The 20,196-nt window shown below is 39.4% G+C and overlaps 1 protein-coding gene across 1 annotated transcript in view; it reads right to left on the bottom strand.

Annotated features, from left to right (window-relative positions):
* Positions 1-347: 347 nt before the first annotated feature.
* Positions 348-20,196, bottom strand: part of LPAR3 (lysophosphatidic acid receptor 3) — an 84,016-nt gene continuing 64,167 nt past the window's right edge. The window contains exon 3 of the mRNA XM_056123576.1: positions 348-688. Within this exon, the coding sequence (XP_055979551.1) occupies positions 354-688 (335 nt within the window). The 3' untranslated portion in view covers positions 348-353. The remainder of the gene's footprint in view (positions 689-20,196) is intronic.

Here is a 20,196-nt window from a genome sequence, read left to right as displayed (position 1 = left end):
TACGTAAAATGGCTCGAGAAAAATGATTATTTATTTTGCCCTAAAGCCCTTTAACAACATCCTTTTAAAACACCAGGAAGATGACTACAAGATGGGCACAGTGCCCGTTGGACGGGGGATGAGGGGCTCTGGGGCTCCCCAGAAAGTCTGTGCATTTGCTCTAAAAGCAGTGTGTGTGCTCTTTTTACTGCTTGTGCTTTTAAGCTCTGTAAAACCTTCCTTTTAAAAAAGAAAAACCTAGAAATGGACAAATGGAGACCCCCCCAGTAACACTGTATGTGGACTTTGCGGGAGGCAGACAACCAGGCTTGACAGCTCTTTTTCTGGAGTAGGCCCCAGGTGGTTGTCACAGCTCAGGAGCTGCTCTTGCTCTTGTCACAGCCCGTGCCTTGGGTGATGCTGTCCTCCATATACTGGCTGCCGGTGTCACTCCTGCTGAGGACCGTGGATGGCAGGCGGGAGGGGTGCCTCTCCGGGTTGGTCTCCTGAGAGAAGCAGCAAATCATCTTCTTCATGGTGCTGTACATGTCCTCATCCTTGTAGGAGTAGATGATAGGGTTCATGGCAGAGTTGAGCAGCGCCAGCAGGAGGAACCACCTCTTCACGTGCTGCACGCCACACTGTGTGCAGTTCAGGCCGTCGAGGAGCAGAACCACCAGCCCTGGGGTCCAGCATACCACGAAGGCCCCTGAAGAGAAAGCAAAGGATGTGACAGGTTCTCAGAATTGGGCTGCTTTTTCAGGTTTCTTCCTCCCCAGCCTTCAGCCAGCAGCGTCAAGAAAACTCAAAAAGGTTTGCTTTGACAGCCACAAAGCAAACTTCTTCCTTTCAGAGACCAGGAGAGGAAGTGGTGAGCTTCCTTGACTGTGAACCACATTCCATTTCCCCTTCTTATCTCCTGACCCAGGACTCCTAGGAAGGGGCTGGTATTTACCTCCTGCTTACTAAGTGCTTACTAAGCACTACAGATATCTTTTATTGGGGGGGGGTCCTTCCAAGTGGTGCTCATGAGTCCTCTCCCTGAGATTAACCTCCAACTGGGTGGCAGTTCAATGGGAGGGCTTGAGGATGAGATGCTGCTGGGGATTCATCGGGTCACCCTAGTGACGTTCAGGCAGCTCCATAGAGCAGTGCTATGGCAACTAGAGAGTGCTGAGGACTGAACTGGGCTGGGCTGCATGCAAAGCAAGTGCTTTAACCCCTGTTCATCTCTCTATCCTCTATAGTTATCTATTGGTCAGTTCTCTGAACCCTGCTAGGGGGATGTTAGGTCATTATCCACATTTTCCATGTGATACCATTTTCCATGTGGTACCGGCAGAGGAACAAAGGCATGCGGGTCCTGGGGCTGAGATCTCCAAGTCTGCTCGGATTGGGGCTGAGCATCCTCCACCCAGATCCTCCATATTCCAGTAGGCAGGGGTCACACCCACCAACTGGCCCCCTGGCACCGTGTAATCCCATCAAGGGCCAAGACCAGAGACTATAAAACCCAGCTCCTGGACATCTTATTATCTCATTCTTACTTTGGACAAAATGGCAGGCTACTGAATGTAACCTGCCCACACAGCAGAGTCTAGCAAACTCCCTGTGGCATACCCAATATGCCAAATACCAGTAAAAATGATGGGTCTCATTCTCCTAACCCTGAAAGAGCCCTTAATATGACACTTTTTAAAAAAATCTCAGGGCTAGGATGAAGGAGACGTTACTGGGGCCTGCTCGAGGCAATCGACGAACAACAGGATGATTGTGATCATGATCGACCAACTCCAAGAAGCACATGTGGGACATCACTGCTACCCTGACACTCTGGAGGAGATTTCCTAAATGCCTCCGACATGGCATCTATGCCATTCTCCTCTTAGTCTTTTAAGTCATCTGTTCAAAATCATATTCTTAATGCATTCATACTGATGCTTAATAAATACATGTTCACAGGTTAACTGTGCAGTTATCGGCTTTAGACCAAAGGTTTTGTTGAGCACAATCAACTTAATCAGTTTAGATGACTGCTTTTTTTCATTAAAGAAGAGAATTGAGTGGGATAGAATCCGATTGCTTCATGAAACTTTTGTTTAATAGACATTATGTATATCTGTTTTTTTTTTTTTTTTAGAAATTGCGCTCCCATTTGACCCAGCAATACCACTCCTGGGAATATATCCCAGAGAAGCAAAAATGTATAGTCGAAGTGACATCTGCACTTGTTTGTTCATTGCAGCACTCTTTACAATAGCCAGAAACTGGAAGAAACCTGAATGCCCAAGAACAGATGACTGGTTAAAGAAACTTTGGTACATCTACACAATGGAGTACTATGTAGCTGTTAGAAAAGATGAAGTCATGAAATTTACATACAAGTGGTACAACATGGAAAGTATCATGCTAAGCGAAATGAGTCAGAAAGAGAGGGATAGACATAGAAAGATTGCATTCATCTGGGGGACATAAAGTAACAAAATATGAGATTAATACCCAAGAATAGCTGAGATCAGCACCAGGAGGATTACTCCATAGCTTAGTGGCCAGTCGGGCATTCTAGAGGAAAGGGCAGCTCAGATAGAGAAGGGAACACCAAATAAAGGGTGTTTGGAGGATCCTCCCAGGAGGGGAGATGCATGTCGAAAGTGGACTATGGACTGAACATGTTTGCCACTCAATGCCTCTTTTGCAGACCACAACACCCAAAAAGAGAGAGAGAACACAGGGGATTGCCCTGCCACAGAGGCAGGGGGGGGGGGATGGGGGGATGGGGGTGGGGGGGATATTATCCATGGTGGTGGAAAATGGGCACTGGTGGAGGGATGGGTATCTGATCATTGTATAATCAAACCCAAGCACAAAAAATTGTAAATCTACAACTGTACCTCATGGTGTTTCACTAATAAAAAAAATTTAAAAAAATAGACATTTTGTATATCTGTCTGTACTGATGATAAGGTAAACTATTACTTATTATCGGACATATTCCAAAGCTTGAAAAGTATGCGTTTACATCATTTTAAAGCTCCCTCTAGCTCCAGTGTTCAATATGTCCCACAACACAAGCACTTTCATTCTCTCTGGCATCCCAAGAGCGGATGACTGTCACCAAGAAGAAAGAACTAAACAAGCCACATATTAAAACATATTTTGAAATTGAAATACATATTTTACATATATACATTATAAAAATTAAAGTGCCAACTTATTTTTCTAAAAAACTAATTTTTAAAATAGGATTTTTTTCTTATAAAAGTTTCCTACAGAGGCCAGAGCGACAATACAGCAGGAAGGGCGTTTGCCTTGCACGCAGCTGACCCAGGTTTGATTAAGAGCATCACATTTGGTCCCCCAAGCATGGTCAGGAGTAATTTCTGAGTGTATAGCCAAAAAAAAAGTTTCCTACGTCCCCAGCATAAAACCCTAGCTTGCATACACCTGCTATACATCTAGTAAAAACTCTAAACAGATTCATTGATTACACGTTTGTAATAGTGAAAAATTAATCAGACTGTTGCTTCCTGAGTAAATTTTAGAGGGCGAGGAGAAATGAAGAGGCAGCGAGGGAAGGGAAGGAAGAGGGAGGAAGAAAAAAGGGAGGGAGGAAGGATTAAAAAAGGAAGGCAAGGGGCCAAAGCGATAGTACAGCAGGTAGGGTGTTTGTCTTGTGTGCGACTGATCCGGGTTTGGTCCCTGGCATCCCATATGGTCCCCCAAGCACCGCCAGGAGTAATTCCTGAGTGCAGAGCCAGAGATTGCTGGGTGTGACCCAGAAAGAAAAAAAAAAGGAAGGCAAGGGGGAACCAGAGTGATGTAAAAAGGCAAAAAAATTTTTTTAAAGGAAGGGATGAGAAGAAAAGATGGTATCAAATTCCAACAACAAAAAAAGTCATAGGGGTGAAAAGAGAAACAAGTATTTACTGCTTTATCTTTATACTACTTCCAAGAACAAAGGTCAGACCTCTGACAGATCTACCCAAACACTCCGCAGTACCCGAAAAGGGTTCTGAGGGGATTTGGGATGACACTTCAACAGGAATCCTAGGAAACAGCCCTTCGACATGATCAGCTTTCCTCTCAATGCAAATTTGAGGGGATACTATTAGGGAAACTGTTAGAGATCATTTTTTTGTGTGGGGGGGATTCTCACTGTATGTCTGCTGAATATAAAATCCCCCAAATACTTAGAGGAAAAGGAAATGCCAGGAGTGGATTTGACCTTGGGAATCATGGCGCATTCTTGGAGAATGTGGGAGATGTCAGGGAAATACAAATGAGCAACTGCCTCAAATCTTAAAAGTGGGACTGAAAATGGGGCTTGAGAAATATATAGTCAGTGCCCTATATAGCTCCAATAAATTCTAGAAGAATAAAATAGACGCGTGTGTTTTCTGAGTGGTCAGATTCAATGTTTAGACTATGACAGACAGGCCATGCCTGAATCACATTAAAAAACAAACAGGCATTAATAAATAGTAGACAAAAAGATGTCTACTGGGGACACAATGTAATAAATCAGGTATATTTCTCTTAGAGAATAACGAGTCCCTCTAAAGGGCTATGGCATATATTCTGGAACATTCGAGGAGGTCACAAAAACTCATGGAGAGTGCAAAGCTGCAGAATTTGGGTACAACTTCTTATGTGAATAAGAATATTTAGGAAAGGCACTATCCTTGGGCTTTTCTAGGGAGCAGGGTATTTCCTTTGTGTGGATCTTCCTGAGATGTACAAAGGGAATGAGAAATACTATTAAGTGGATTCTGGACTCTTTCCTGTGTGTCCAACAGTTAATTATAAGAAGCCCTGAGTTTCAACACCCCAATATTCAAGCAAATTTGACTTTTTTATTATCCATAGGTTATTGTAAGATAATATGCCTAAAAACAGTTTAAGAAAAATTTTTTGAGCTAGCAATACTCATACCTTGTATCTTGCCACTGAAATTATGAGAAAAGGCTTTTGTATTTTTGTTTGGGGTTTGCTTTTTGCCTCCCAAGTGGTGCTTGAGAGGCTAGGGTCCGTGCTTCAGTAGGAGGCCCGGGCGTGCAGTACTCTAGTGCCGGGCTTACCTGGAGTCACCGTGGCAGTGCTTGGGGCTTCCTAAGTTATGCTCTGAGGGGCTCAGAGGCCTCCAGAGCCAAATTCTGTGATACTCACGGAACCATGTCATGATTGGGATCCAACTGGTATCTGCTGTGTGCAAGGCATACACCTTAACCCCTGCAGCATCTCCCCAGTCCCCCAGGGAAGAATTTTTAATAATGTGGAGTCCTTGATTCCACTCAATAGACAGAATCTCTGGGGTGGGAATCTGGAAATGCCAGAAGTTTCAAGTACCCTAGCTGATTACATATGGTACCAGACCAAGTTTGTAAACCATCTATTATGACACAAAATGGTTTAATCAAGCTGACCCTGTGAACAAAATCAAAGATTTTGTACAGACAGCAAAAATATCATTTAAAAAAGAGAGCGGGAGCTGGAGCAATAGTACAGTGGGTAGGGTGTTTGCCTTGCATGTGGCTGACTGGGTTCGATTCCCAGTATCCCATATGGTCCCCTGAGGATGCCAGGTGTAATTCCTGAGTGCAGAGCCAGGAGTAACTCCTGAGCATTGCCGGGTGTGACCCAAAAAGCCTAAAAAAAAAAAAAAAAAAAGGAGAGAGCAGACTTTTTTAAATATAGAAAATCAGCCTCTCTAAATGCTTTCAGGTTCCACTTAAAAGGATGTTTAAACATATCGCAAGTATAAATAAATGTACAAACATGAGCAGGACGCTAGTCTCCAGGCCAGGCACACAGCCCTCCGTGGGCCTCTCTGGCTCTCTGGTTGGCCTGCCAGGAATGCCTTCCCACCTCCTAACCTAAGGTCTACTTTTCGTTCTAAGCTTAGCTCCGAGTCCGCCTCCTTCACTCGACCTCTCCCATCTGTCCAACCCACAGTGACCATTCCCTCTTCTAACTCCAGTGTCACTTTCCACCTACAACCTCCACGTGGCACAGAGCACATTACCTGCTCTGTTCTTTTCTGATGGTCTCCCAGAGCCTGGGTCAGGCATTATGTTCAGGGCTTATTATGCATAAAAGGCATCTCGTACCTAAAACTGGTCTGGAGCGATAGCACAGCAGTAAGGCATTTGCCTTGCACGTGGTCAGCCTGGCCAACTCGGGTTCAATTCCTCCGCCCCTCTTGGAGAGCCCAGCAAGCTATTGAGAGTATCTCGCCCGCACAGTAAAGCCTGGCAAGTTACCTGTGACATATCTGATATGCCGGTATGCCCAACACAGTAACAACAAGTCTCACAATGGAGACTTACTGGGCCCGCTTCAAGCAAATCCATGAACAACGGGAGGACAGTGCTACAGTGCTGCCTAAAACTTACTACCCTAGGAAGGGCTATTCTTATTAGTATCTCAGTCTCATGTTTAATGAATTCATTTAGAGTGACTCAAGTTAGAGTCTGTCCTAGGTGACTTGGTGTCTGTCCTTCATGATTTGCCAACAAATACAAGTTGATTTGACCCCAGTTCTGGCCACCCACCCCGCATGTAAATTCTTGAGCATGGTGTTTACTTTGGCAGTTTTAAGAAAATACATCCTATATTTCAAGCCTGTCATAAGTTCCCAAGCCTGTGAGCTCTGCTTCAACTCTGTCTGTTTTTGTACAATTATGAATGGAGTTTCACACTCAAGAGCATTAGCAGTTGAACATAAGTAAGTTTGTTAAATTAAGGGCCAATGAAGTGTGGTACTGAAGGCACTAGCTATAGTATCTGCTGATGTGAACAGGTCACTGTATTGTTCTTGAAATATCCGTAGGCACGGAACCCGAATGAGATGGCTCTGATGCTGTCAAAGGTGTCAGATGGATGGACACTCAGATGAGTTGGATCAAGAATTTCACAAATGCTATTCTTGTACAAGCCAAAGCAACATATCAAAATGAAAAGACATCCTACTTACCAAAAGTTATACTAGAAAAAAGCACCTCTCACAGATGCAGACTGGTGGGTAGGAGGGAAATAGGCTGGGGGAGAATAGGTAATAGGATGTGATCACTGGGAAAGGTATCTGTGTTGAAATATTGTATACCAGAAACCCAGTCATGGATAACTTTGTAATTCACAGTGACTAAATAAAATTAAATTTTAAAAAGATATCCTATTTAAAGGAAGAAAATATTTGCACAGCATATATCCCAAATTAACCCCCATATTAAAATCCCCACATTTTGTATATTAATATTAATATACAAAATACATATAAAAAGAACTCATAAAATTCATGATAAAGAACCAAAATCTGGTTTAGAAATGAACAGAAGATCTGAACAGACACTTCTCCAAGGAAATGGTACAAATGGCAAAGAGGCATGTGAAATGGTATTTGTCATCTCTTATTAATAAAGAAAATCTGTCACTGTCACTGTCACTGTCCTCCCGTTGTTCACTGATTTGCTCGAGCGGGTCCAGTAACGTCTCCATTGAAGACTTTGTTGTTATCGTGTTTGGCATATTGAATAGCACAGCGGGAGGGCGTTTGCCTTGCACACAGCCAGCCTGACCAAACCAGAGAAAATCTAATTAAAAAAAATAAAGATATAATTCCATACCTGTGAGAATGATTACTTACCCCCAAAACAAAAACCAGTAAGAGTTGGAGAGGATGTGGAGAGAAGAGGAAGGAACCCTTATACACTGATGGTGGAAATGTACATTGGTGCAGTCATGGAAAGAAGTATGAGATAGCTCAAAATTTAAACTAGAAATCACATATCAAATAATTATTCCACTTTGGAGTGTAAATAAAAATTTGAGAGGAGGTATAAATACTGATCTTTTTAAAGAACACGAATTCGAAGAGATATATGAACTGCTTTTCTAGTGAACATTTTTTATAATAGTCAAGAACTAGAGAAAAACCCAAGTTCTTATTTATTCATGAATGAATAAAGTGGTACAAGATAATATAATTAAGCTATAAAATGATGAAATCATTCCATTTACAAAAACATGAATAGACCTAAAGAGTAGGTCTAGTTTAAATAAGTCAAAGACAAGTACCACTGTTTCACTCATATTTGTAATATATAGAAAAGAAACAGATGAACTAATAATACAAAAAGTAACTTTGGGACTATATGACTAGTGGTTACTTTAATAGAAATGAGAAGGAAGGTGGATAAATTAAGACAAAAGGTGCACATTTAGGGAAAACAGAATTGCACATTTAGCAATGGACTTAATCTAATATGTACATATGTTGATTTTCAATGATGCTTACCTGAAACTTATGTGATGCAATGTTATTTCGATTAAAAACATCACACACAAATAACAAAGAAACAAATTTAGGGTGAAAATAGCATCAAATGTTTAGCAATGGACTTAAAATAGTATATGACTATTTTTATCTTCAATGATCCATACATGAAACTTACATAATATAATGTTATTTTAATTAAAACATCATATACAAATAACATAGTAATTGCTGGGTAATTGCTAGTTGTTATTATTATATATCATATGTTAAAAAAAACAAAGAGGTGAGAAATAGTGTGTTATGTTTAAAGAATTCCAATAGTTGAAGAAAATTTCAGTCCAGGTAGGTAATTGAAGAAGGAGACAAAGTTCAAGAGATGAACATGAATTAGACTTGCAAAGGTCCTGTAGGCAATACTCAGGAGATTGAATTTATTATATAGATCATACCTATAAATCTTTTCCAACCCAGAGTTTATGGAGACAATTAAGCCAAATGCCCTCAGGTATAAATTGTATGTACTGAATTCTCTTCTCTTCCAAACATCTAAAATAGTATGAGTCATGTACAATCCTCAGGAGGATTAAGAAAGTTTACATATATTTCATGTTCATAAAAGAATACTATTGAGATAATCAGATTAGAGATTTATCACACTCAGTTGCAACTTATTAGTGGGCTGTGAAATCAACTTAAAGAGCTGCAACTAGAAATTTTCTGAAAAATAAAAGAACAGAAAACATCAAAGTGCATCAAACATAGTAAAATATATTTCACAAAACTTGGTTCAGTTACACACAAAAATATGTATAAAATATGTATAAACTGACCCCTGGTCAGTTAGTATAGGACACATACTATTTCATATTATAGGGTTCCAGCTTAAGAAAACTTTCTATACACTATAAAGTGTTTTGGCACTGGAGAGATAGTCAACTGGTAGGGCACTGGCCTAGCACATGATCAGCCCAGGCTCGATTCCTGGTATCTTATTTGGTTCCCTGAGCTCAACTCCATGGGCAGAGACAGGAGAAAGCCCTGAGCACCCCAAAGTTTTGAGCACCTTGTGGCTCAAAAACAAAAAAAAAAACCAAAATAAATAAATAGAGACTGTTTTTAGATAACATTTTTTAAGTATAAGAATATTCATAAAAGGAATTTTCTTGTTAAATTTCAGAATTAGAACATCTCTGACTTTAGAAGCCAGGAGTGATCCTAGAACACAGAGCCAGGAGTAAGGCTGAGCACTGCCGGGTATAGGTCCAAACCCGTTCCTCACAGTCAGATTTTTTACCTCACCATTCTACCAAATTGATAAAGATCTGGTGTGGATATCTCCAGTTTTGATCAGATTCCTGTAGAATGCTTCTGTATAGCAAGTGTGAGACCACCTGGTGTAGACAGGTGCGAACTGTCTATAGTTAGAAAGTGGAGGTCATGAAGATGCAGGTATGTAGATGGGTTGGAGGTTCAGTAGGAGGGAAAAGAAACTTCATGAAGAACTGGATCTGCAGAGGAGGTCAAGGAATGAACCCAGGATGACTAGTATAGAGTCACCAAGCAAGGGTATATTTACAACCAAGTAGGAAAGACAGAAGAGAGGAGGTTTAAAAGGGAGAGACAGTGATTCTGGTTTGCTTTTTGACTTTGGTTTTTGGACCACACCTGGTGGTACACCTAATACCTCACTTGAGTTGCTTAGGGGACCATATGGGGTGCTGTGGATCAGACCTGGGTGACTTGCATGCAAGGCATGTGCTCTGCTCACTGTCCTATAACTCCATTCCCAACAGTGGTTGTTTTAGGCACTGTGGACTCAGCTCTGTGGCTCCTCTCAACAGAGACATGTAAGACAGAAGCCAGACATGATGCTAAGAACTCTTGAGATCTCCAAAATGAAATATTAACTTGGGAGACATAAGCCTTAAGTCAGAACTGAAGCCATATGTCTTCTGCTAATAAATATTTGCTAAGCAATCACCTACCATGTGCCAGCTCCCAAGAGTGAATGTCTTCATGATGAGTGTGTTTGTATAACATTTTTTTAATCTCCTTCCATTGCCAAGTGACAGAAATTATATTGATAAGAAAGTTTTTATTTCAATCATATTCTATGATTTTATTTTAATCATGTTTATTTTAATCATATTCTATGAAATGCATAGAATATAGAAATACATATTCTATGTATTTCAGTACCTGTTTAAGAGACTCACTATAGTCCAATTAGGTTGTAAGTGGAACTTCCCTCTAGTAATTAAGTAAGTGAGCTTCAGAGCTATACTCAAAAAGTCTTATCATGAGTTCAATGTTAATTTTAAAGTACAGTGAATTACATATGAGAAAATTCAATTACAGTACTGAAATGATTTTAATGACTACAATTTAAGGTAATCAGAAATCTTACATTAAGGAATGGCTAACACTTTGGAGGATAAATTAGAAATAAAAATATTTGTGACAATTGAAATAAAGCTCTTTCAATGTCCCTAGTAGATATTATGCTTAATTTATAACAGTCTTTCCTGCTTATTTCTGCTTTACAAAAATATTTCAACCAGTACTCCTGTTAAGAACTCATCCTACCAGTCCATTCTGAAAAAAAAGGCCTCTTTCTGGGAAATATTTTAGAGAATTCAGCATTTGAATGAAAAAGACTTCAATCAAGAATACTCTACCCTCTAGGTAGAAAGGATTTTAAAGGAGTGATAAAGAATTTTCATGCAGACAACAGAAAAAGGAATTCATCTCCACTAAAGGAGACTTCCTACAGAAAGAAGCCCCTTGTGGAAGCAGAAAGATACCCAAAACATATAATGTGGGGTAGGAGAAGAGTAATAATGGACAATTTTAGAAAAATCTCAAGATGAAGTTGCTTTTCATTTAAGATAGACTATAAGCTTAGAACCCTAGAGGTAAACCTCATGGTAACCTCATAACAAAAATAGAAGAAAAAGATAGTTCTGCCTTCTTGGGGTTTTGGTGACTGACAGGATGTACAAAAGAGCAAGACTTCAGGTTGTGTAAAACGTGTTCTTCAGGATATTTTCAGGTCTTTAAAATTCCATCTAGTTAGATTTGTAGCCATTTTTTCCTTATGTTTAAAAATTCACACATACAATGAAAAGATCTTGATGCAAATAAAACAACCTTAACAATACAAGCAATCACTCACACAAAACAGACTCATGCTGGCACACGGAACACTCATTTTATCAAACAAGAGGATATATTTTAAACATGTTAAGTCTGTGATTCTTTGTTTTTAGTCCAGGAAAAAGTGGTAGGGAACAAGCAATAATGTTAACCTAGTAAGCCACAAGACTGTCTGATTTACTAAAATAGAAAATTATAACTCTACATAAAAATCCGGTTGCGAGCCCCATCCTAGGGAAACCCTCTTCTTATTTAAAAAGAAAATTTTAAAAGTAAAATTTAGTCAAAATTGGTTAAAATCATTAAAATGCGTAACTTATATATTACTATAAAAATTAAAGGAAAGGTTCTTGTGATAGTGAAAATATGTTAATAATTCAAGTATAACACTTTCAGATGTGGTTTAGATCCAAATTCAAAAATCATTTACTCAGTGTTTTAGAAGTCCAATAATTCAGAAAAACATCCTCACATATAAAAGAAATGAAAATATATACCTTTATCAAACCTGATTTATTTTTGCTGCTGAAGACAAGAAAACATAAAGACACTTCAAGTAGATGATGAACACTTAAGCAATCCACAAATGATTCACTTCACACTATTGTCATGACTGATGGATCTTTTGACTTTAACAACTAGTTTTAGACACTAGTTTCAAATTTGTGGCCAGCACTGGAAAATTTAAAATCTTCATGCCAAGAGTTATAAGATAAAATTTAAAGAGAGGCATACCAGCTAGAGCCACAGTCCAAACCTAATTCCAATGTTTAACTCTGGGTAACAGCTGGAAACCATAAACTGCATAAGTAAGAAAATATAAGTAGGAAAACACTGTTTTCACCTCCAGATTCCTCTCTAAGAATCCATATATGGACCATCAATACTTCACACAGTACCTATTATATCAAAGACAATCTGGAATCTAAGAAAAGGTGGAAGGTCAGATGTATATATTGTAAAGTAACATAATAGGAGAATAACACCTAAGGATAGTAGAGATAAAGGCCAGGAGGGTGGCCCCATGGCTTGGAAGCTGATCTCATGTGCTGGGGAAAAAGTCAGGTGGGATGGAGAAGAGACCACTAAATAAATGATGGTTGGAGGGATCGCTCAGGATAGTAGATGTGTACTGAAAGTAGGCTATGGACCAAACATGATGGCTGCTTAGTGCCTAAATTACAAACCATTACACCCAAAAGGAGAGAGAGAGTAAGAGGGAAGTGTCTACCACAGAGGCAGGGCGTGGGAAGAGGTGAGGGTGGTGGAAGGGACACTGAGAACATTGGTGGTGGAGAATGGGCATTGGTGGAGGGATGGGTACTCTAACACTGTTTGATTGAAACATAATCATGAAAATTTGTAAGTCTGCAACTCTATCTCACAATGATTCATCAAAAAAAAGATGCATATATTGGCATGTAGTAGCTATACATCTGGTATAATCTTAAAGACGGATATATGTGAAATTCTTCCTGCTGGAGTCACTCCTTTGGATTAGGAAGGTCCACCATTGTATCTTATCTAGTCCACATTGCACCTTATCTAGATATGTTAATATATAAAGCTAAAGACATGTAATATTTTATCACATAAATTCCCATTAGCACAGATAAGGTCTCAGTGGAATGTTGAAGAAATCTTTAATGGCACTGATAAACTTGAAAAGAATTACTTCTTAGGCCATGACATAGGGAAGTGGCTTTGAATAGAGACAAGATTTTGAACACTCAAGTGGCGTGAAATTTTATTCTGAGTCAGGACATAGTAGAGGTTAGGGGACTTGCCTTAGGGAGACGTGCGACTCGAAGAAATAACTGCAACTAGCTCAGGACTCACAAAGATCTGACCACCCTGGCCACCACCTGTATTCAATTGTTGCTTTTGAACTCACATGCAGCTGAAAATCCCTCAGAGCATAATTCTCGAAGCACTTTCTAGAAACATTTGCATTTTTTCTTTGAGATGAAATCTACAGTTTCAGTAAGAAGAAGATAGGTTTGGAACCAAGCAGACCTTGAGCAGATTAATCCTTTAATTAATCATGGGTAAAAAAGATGACTTCCCTGAGCTTTTCTTGCTATGGAGTGACCGTGATGAGATTGAATGACAGGATATTTTTGTGAGAGCTTAAATGATAACACGTGGAGAACCCAACACAGAAAACAAAGGTGGGAAAAAGGTCATTCTAAAATTTCAGGTAGAGGAATATTAGACTAGACTGACATCCTCAGGAAAAAGATCCCTTTTGTATTGCATTCAATTTGGGGTAACCAGTGCTTAGCCAAAAACACACACACAGAGACAATAATTAACTATTTTAAATGAAGAAGAGATCTTGAGTTGACTAATAAATACTGTACTTATTTAATAGCAAATAATGTTGACTAATAAATACTGATTAGCAGATGTTTTAAACTTAATTTAATTTTGTTTTGTTTTGTTTTGGGGCCACACCTGTGGTGCTCAGGGCTTACTCCTGGCTCTGGCCCAGGGCACTCCTGGTGGGGATCAGGGGACTAGATGGTGCCAGGGACCCAACAAAGGATTGGCTGAGTGTAAGGCATGTGTCTTACCTGCTCACTATCTCTCCAACCCCAATGGGTGCTTTTAAAAATGTCACTACATTTTTCCGCTCCCGGTTTCTCCATCTATGAATTAAGAAGGTTGGACTAGAATTGCATGAAAGGTTCCTTTGGGTTTTCCCTGACCTTCCTTTAGTCATAAAAAATGTATAATCCAAATAACTGAATAAAAGGGCAAAAAGTGGATGCTCTTTATGGAAGAGAAGGAAGAAAGGAGGGGGAGGAGGAGCAGGGAGAGGAGAAGAAGGGAGAGAGAGAGAGAGAGATGCAAGATACATGAGTCCAGCAGAAATCAGTATTTGGAGATGAGGCATCCAGAATGCTCTTAAAATTTTGCCTCTATAGAGTGAACATGGGCTGGAGCAATAGCACAGTGGGTAGGGCATTTGCCTTGCATGCGGCTGACCTGGGTTCGATTCCTCTGCCCCTCTTCGAGTATCTTGCCCTCTCGGCAAAGCCTGGCAAGCTCCCTGTGATGTATTCGATATGCCAAAAACAGTAACAACAAGTCTCACAATTTGTTGTGAGACGTTACTGGTGCCTGCTTGAGCAAATAGATGAACAACGGGAGGACAGTGCTACAGTGAACATTCGTTCAGTGATGGACACTGTGCTACTAATTGCTAAAGCAGACAGAGGAGTAAATGCTGGCCATGCAGGGTGCACACAAGATACTTTCCGGGCACACAACAGAGTTTTTGTCATTTATACTGCCACGACAGACTGAGTTTTCAAAGGGATAGAGATGTAAAGAATAGCTATGGTGGTGCAGTTATTACCATGGTGCTTTCAATATAAATAATATTTCTGAAATACTAAAATAATACTTTGAAATTATTGAAATCACTTAATATTAAAACTATACTAATATGCTATTGAAAAGAGTAATATTGATTACAAAAAAACAGTAATAATGGCTACAACTGTTATTGCTAACAGAAGACTAAGTTGTTTCATAAAATATAAAACCCAACATGTACCAAAGAATAACCTTCAGATAAAACAGGGCACCAGGGGAAGCAAAGTGAGGAAGACCCAAGAGTTTACAGTTATGGACTGATTCAGGTCTATCAGTCTGTTATATCCTAGTCAGTCTTTGCTGCCCACATTCATCTCCTCCCCTAATTGCAAGATCGCCCATCAGGATTGATCTCTGAGTGTAAACCCTGAGTGTAAACCCTGAGCACAGCTAGATGAGGCCCATAAACAAACAAAAAAAACCCCAATAACATTGGTACAACAGATGTTCATTATTGCTGAGTTTCAAAAGACAAGATTTCAAAAATGCTATCATTATAAAATATCCCATTATAAGTAATAATAAATTATTAATACTTATATAATAATAAATATAAGTTAACCATGCATCTGTGTATATTCATCTATATATACACTTAGAAGAAATCTCAAAGGACTATTTATATATCCTAGCAAATATTATTTCTAGGCATCAGGATTCAGTTGACTTACTTTCTTCCTTCACAGTTTTAATTGTTGTCTTAATTTTAGGTCATGAGATACATATGCATTTTAAAAGAATAAACTCACACAAAAGCTATGTCTGTTAAATTTTGGAAACAAATACATCTGCAGGCACTAGGTTTCTATCACAATAAAATGCCGTAAGATTAATTGACTTCATTGGGAAATAAGAAGGCCATGTCTGTCTCTCTCCCAATCTCCTAACTCCATTTTACCCCAATCCACTCAGAGGTAGTTTATCAAATACAAAAATACAAAACAAGACTATGAAAACATGATTGAATAGTAAAACCAAGCTGTAGTCCTTGAATGGAACCTGCCATTTTTTTTTCTTTTTGGGTCACACCCGGCAATGCACAGGGGTTACTCCTGGCTCTGCTCAGTAATTCAGGAATTACTCCTGGCGGTGCTCAGGGGACCGTATAGGATGCTGGGAATCAAACCTGGGTCGGCCGCATGCAAGGCAAATGCCCTACCCACTGTGCTATCACTCTACCCCCATCCCGTATTTTTTTAAATGTGAAGTTCGTTATTATCATCTTAGTTTAAAAATATTTTTCATTGTTCACAAGATCCAAAAAGTACAAAGGTAAGGAAATAAACATGTGTTTTACTGTGCACTGAGTCAAATGACCCTTACTTGATTACTTTCCCCATCCCTCAAGGGCTTAATTGACTAATTCTATTCGAAAACAGAAGTTTGAGAGAGGAAAATCACCTTCATTGACTCATTATGGGAGTAGAATTTTCCAGATTCCCATTTATTTACAACTAGAAAATCAGAATCCATATAAGTACAACATCCAGATAACTGAAGCTATAATCTTGTAAATAGGAGCCATTCCTCCCTCATGATGTGGATTTACCGACCACACCTCTACCTTTGCTTTGGAACTGTCTCCAACACAAGCTCTGTCTAACCCCAGAATGCATGGTACCAAATGACAGGTGTCCTCCACTGTCCCCTCTTGATAGGGGTCATCTTTGTAAAATAATCTTACCTAATGAGTGATCCTTCCAAATTAAACAGCATACAAATTTCAAGTATAGTCATTCTATATTTGAAATATTCAGGGAAAAAATCTTGGTTGAATTTAATTTACTCTATAAGTTCAATTAGACCAAGAGCACATAAAGGGCAAAAATGAAGCCGCATTCACCTTGGGGTTCCCATACCTGATTAGGGATGGATTTTGGTGGGTAAGGAAGCAGAAAAGGAAAATTTGGATGTTGAAGGAAGTAAACAAAACAACAAACCCATATGAAATATACCCTTAGCGGATTTTTTGCTTGGACCAACTCATTCCCATGGACTGGTTTCAGACATGACATTTCTCAAGCAATCAAAAATGATGCTGTTCTGTGTCAGCTAAGGCACAAGAGGGGTTGAAGCCCCATGAGAGACCACAGTAGCAACTAAGTCAATAGTTCAATAGGGTTTCAAACTTTGCAAACTGGGTGGTTAAAATTCAAAATATACTTTGTTGAGAACACAGTCAATCTATGTGGCTCACAAATTACTCAAAAAAGTCTGTTTCACCCAGATATGCTGGTACTTCATCGGCAGTTCTGAACTTGGAGAAATTTGATTTTCAGTGATAGTTTTTTTATGACTTGTTCTTGACTCATGTTAATATTTGAGGCATTTTACCTCTGAGTCATATTCTCAGCCCGAGTTCTGGCTAATATTTGAGAGAAATTCCACTGAACTCCTCCCAAGCTATGTCTTACATTGGCTAAGGCCCTGCCAGTTCTCTTGAGATGTTAGAGGTCTATCTGTATTTCTATTGTTTTTTTTAAGATCCTTCAGACCTTTCCCATTTCATATAGATTTCATACCTTTGAATTTGAGAAACAAACTAAATCTAAGTATGGGAGTGTGTAGCTCAAGAGTCTGGAGCAAATACTCCTGCATGTAGGAGCCCTGATTTTGATCCCTGGCACTACATGGTCCCCTAAGCACAGCTGGCATTGATTTTGAATCAACTAAATTAAAGACACAAAATCTCAAAACGTATGAGATTACTCTACCTACCCTAAATACTACTATATATATATGCATCTATATACACATACTTTAAATACATACACTTGTTTTATGTTACATATATTTAATTTAGAGTTCATTGAGTTCTAGCACAGGTAAAAATTTCCTTTAGAGAAAGATGGAATAGTTCAAGTTTTTACATAGAAAAACTTTTTGGGGAGGTGGGTGGGGGCACACTTGACTGTGCTCAGGGTTAACTTCTGGCTCTGCATTCAGGGATCATTCCTGGTGGGGTTCAAAGGACCATATGGGGTGCTGGGGATCGAACCCAAGTTGGCCACATGCGGCTATACTCAATATACTATCTCTCTGACCACCACACAGATCCCTTTTATTTACAGAAAATTAGAATACACTTTGTTTCCTGGAAAGAAAACAGCTTAAATAGCATTTAAATAGAAGGCATGCCTGTGTGAATGTTCTATATTGCTAATGATTACATTCTCCTCTGGGGAAGGATGTCCAATGTGTGCTGCAACATGAACATTCCTCCTCTCCACATATGAATATGGGTACTAAGGGCTAATGTTTTCCCTGTCTTACTTCTGCCCATAAATATCAACATATTTGTCAAACTCTTATAAATGCTAATAAAACAAGATGGTTTAATAGGTTCTTCCTGTCCTCAAAGTGTTTGTATTCCAGGGGCCAGAGTGATATTACGGTGGGTAGGGTGATTGCCTTGCATACTGCCAATTGCGGTTTGATCCCCTGAATCTTATATGGTTCCCAGAGCACTGTCAGAAATGATTCCTGAATGCAGAGCCAGGAGTAACCCTTGAGCACCACTGGGTGTGACCCATCCCACATCAAAAAAAAAGGGGGGAAAGTAGTTCATGATTTTTTTTTCTCTTTTTTAAAAAATTTTTATTAGTGAAACACCATGAGGTACAATTGTAGACTTACAAATTTTTGTGCTTGGGTTTCAGTAAACCATGCTCGAGTACCCATCCCTCCACCAGTGCCCATTCTCCACCACCAATGACCAGCATCCCTCCCAACCCCCCAACCCACTGCGTCCTCTGTGGTAGGGCATTCCCGTTTATTCTCTCTCCTTTTGGGTGCAGTGGTTTGCAAAAGAGGCACTGAGAGGCAATCCTGTTCAGTTTATAGTTTACTTTCAGCATGCATCTCCCATCCTGGGAGGATCCACCCAACACCCTTTACTTGGTGCTCCCTTCTCTATCTGAGCTGCCTTTCCCCTAGCATATGCGGCTGGCCTCCAAGCCATGGAGTGAACCGCCTGGAACTTATCACAACTATAATATAGTCTCCTATACTGTTACTTTATATTCCTCAGATGAATGCAATCTTCCTATGTCTGTCCCTCTCTTTCTGACTCATTTCGCCTAGCATTGATACTTTCCATGTAGTGCCACTTGTATGTAAATTTCATGACTTCAGCTTTTCTAACAGATGCATAGTACTCCATTGTGTAGATGTACCAAAGTTTCTTTAACCAGTCATCTGTTCTTGGCACTCGGGTTTTTTTCCAGATTTTGGCTACCGTGAACAGTGCAGCAATGAACATAGAAGTGCAGATGTCATTTCGACTATAATTTTTGCCTCTCTGGGATATATTCCCAGAAGCGGTATTGCTGGGTCAAATGGGAGCTCAAATTCTAATTTTTGGAGAATCATCCATACTGTTTTCCAAAAGGGCTGAACCAGTCGGTATCCTCACTAGCAGTGAACCCCATATATTTTTACACTTGTATTCATTAGATGCATTTAAACCACAACACATCAGAGCTTGACAGAATTCTCTGCTTAAAAACTGAGTTTTACTATCCTAGCAATCATAAGAGATAAGTAAGTCAAAATGCCATTACAAATAATGGCAAACTATTCATCAACAAAAAGGAAACACTTAAATACAATCAGTAAATGCTGAGGCTTTGACATTCAGCAGAGATGGTCTTTGCGTTAAAGACAATCTAGTCACATTTCAGGTACTGGACAAATCAAACACCCTAAGTTCAAAAGAAGACAAATTAAAAGTCTGTGCTTCTATTTCAATCAAACTGCAGAGGCAAAATCCTGGTGAGACTTACAGAAAAAGCTCCTCTTCTACCTGAGTTCCACTTACTATTCATAGAAAGCACAGTAAAACCTCTCTTAATACTTTCCTGAAGCAAATGTGTTTATTCTTGTGTACAAGGACTAACCAACATAATGATATGCGTAAATCAAGGATTTACTACTAGGTAAACTTGGCTAATTAAAGTCCTGAAGTCATGAGTTCTCACTGTAAGACAATAAAACCTCCCCCCTGGGACTGGTGGATGTGAGAAAACAATGGCGGGTCAGCACAGGGTCACTGTCACCATCCCAAAGTCTAGTTCTTTCTCCAGGGAAGGTCTTTCTCTGATCTGGCACTTGGGAAACCTACCACAGCACTGGTCAAAGGGGCAATAAGCCATATAATAGCAAATTGCACCAAATTAATAACCATTTATGTGTTTTCTAATTACCTCATTCTATAGATGAGAAGACTGAGGGTTTAGCAAATTTATTAACAAATCATGTAAATAAGATTCATTTATCCTGAAAACTAAAATATATTCTAAAATTGATTCTTTGGAAAAAATAGTTTAAACATGCTCATAGAAGGAAAAACATACCATCATTTATCAAATTATATGAACACAACACTTTAGGTATTAAAAGAT

The sequence above is a fragment of the Sorex fumeus genome, unplaced genomic scaffold, assembly GCF_029834395.1.
Source record: "Sorex fumeus unplaced genomic scaffold, SorFum_2.1 ptg000047l, whole genome shotgun sequence".
Classification (NCBI taxonomy): domain Eukaryota; kingdom Metazoa; phylum Chordata; class Mammalia; order Eulipotyphla; family Soricidae; genus Sorex; species Sorex fumeus.
This window is presented reverse-complemented; position numbering and strand designations above follow the sequence as displayed.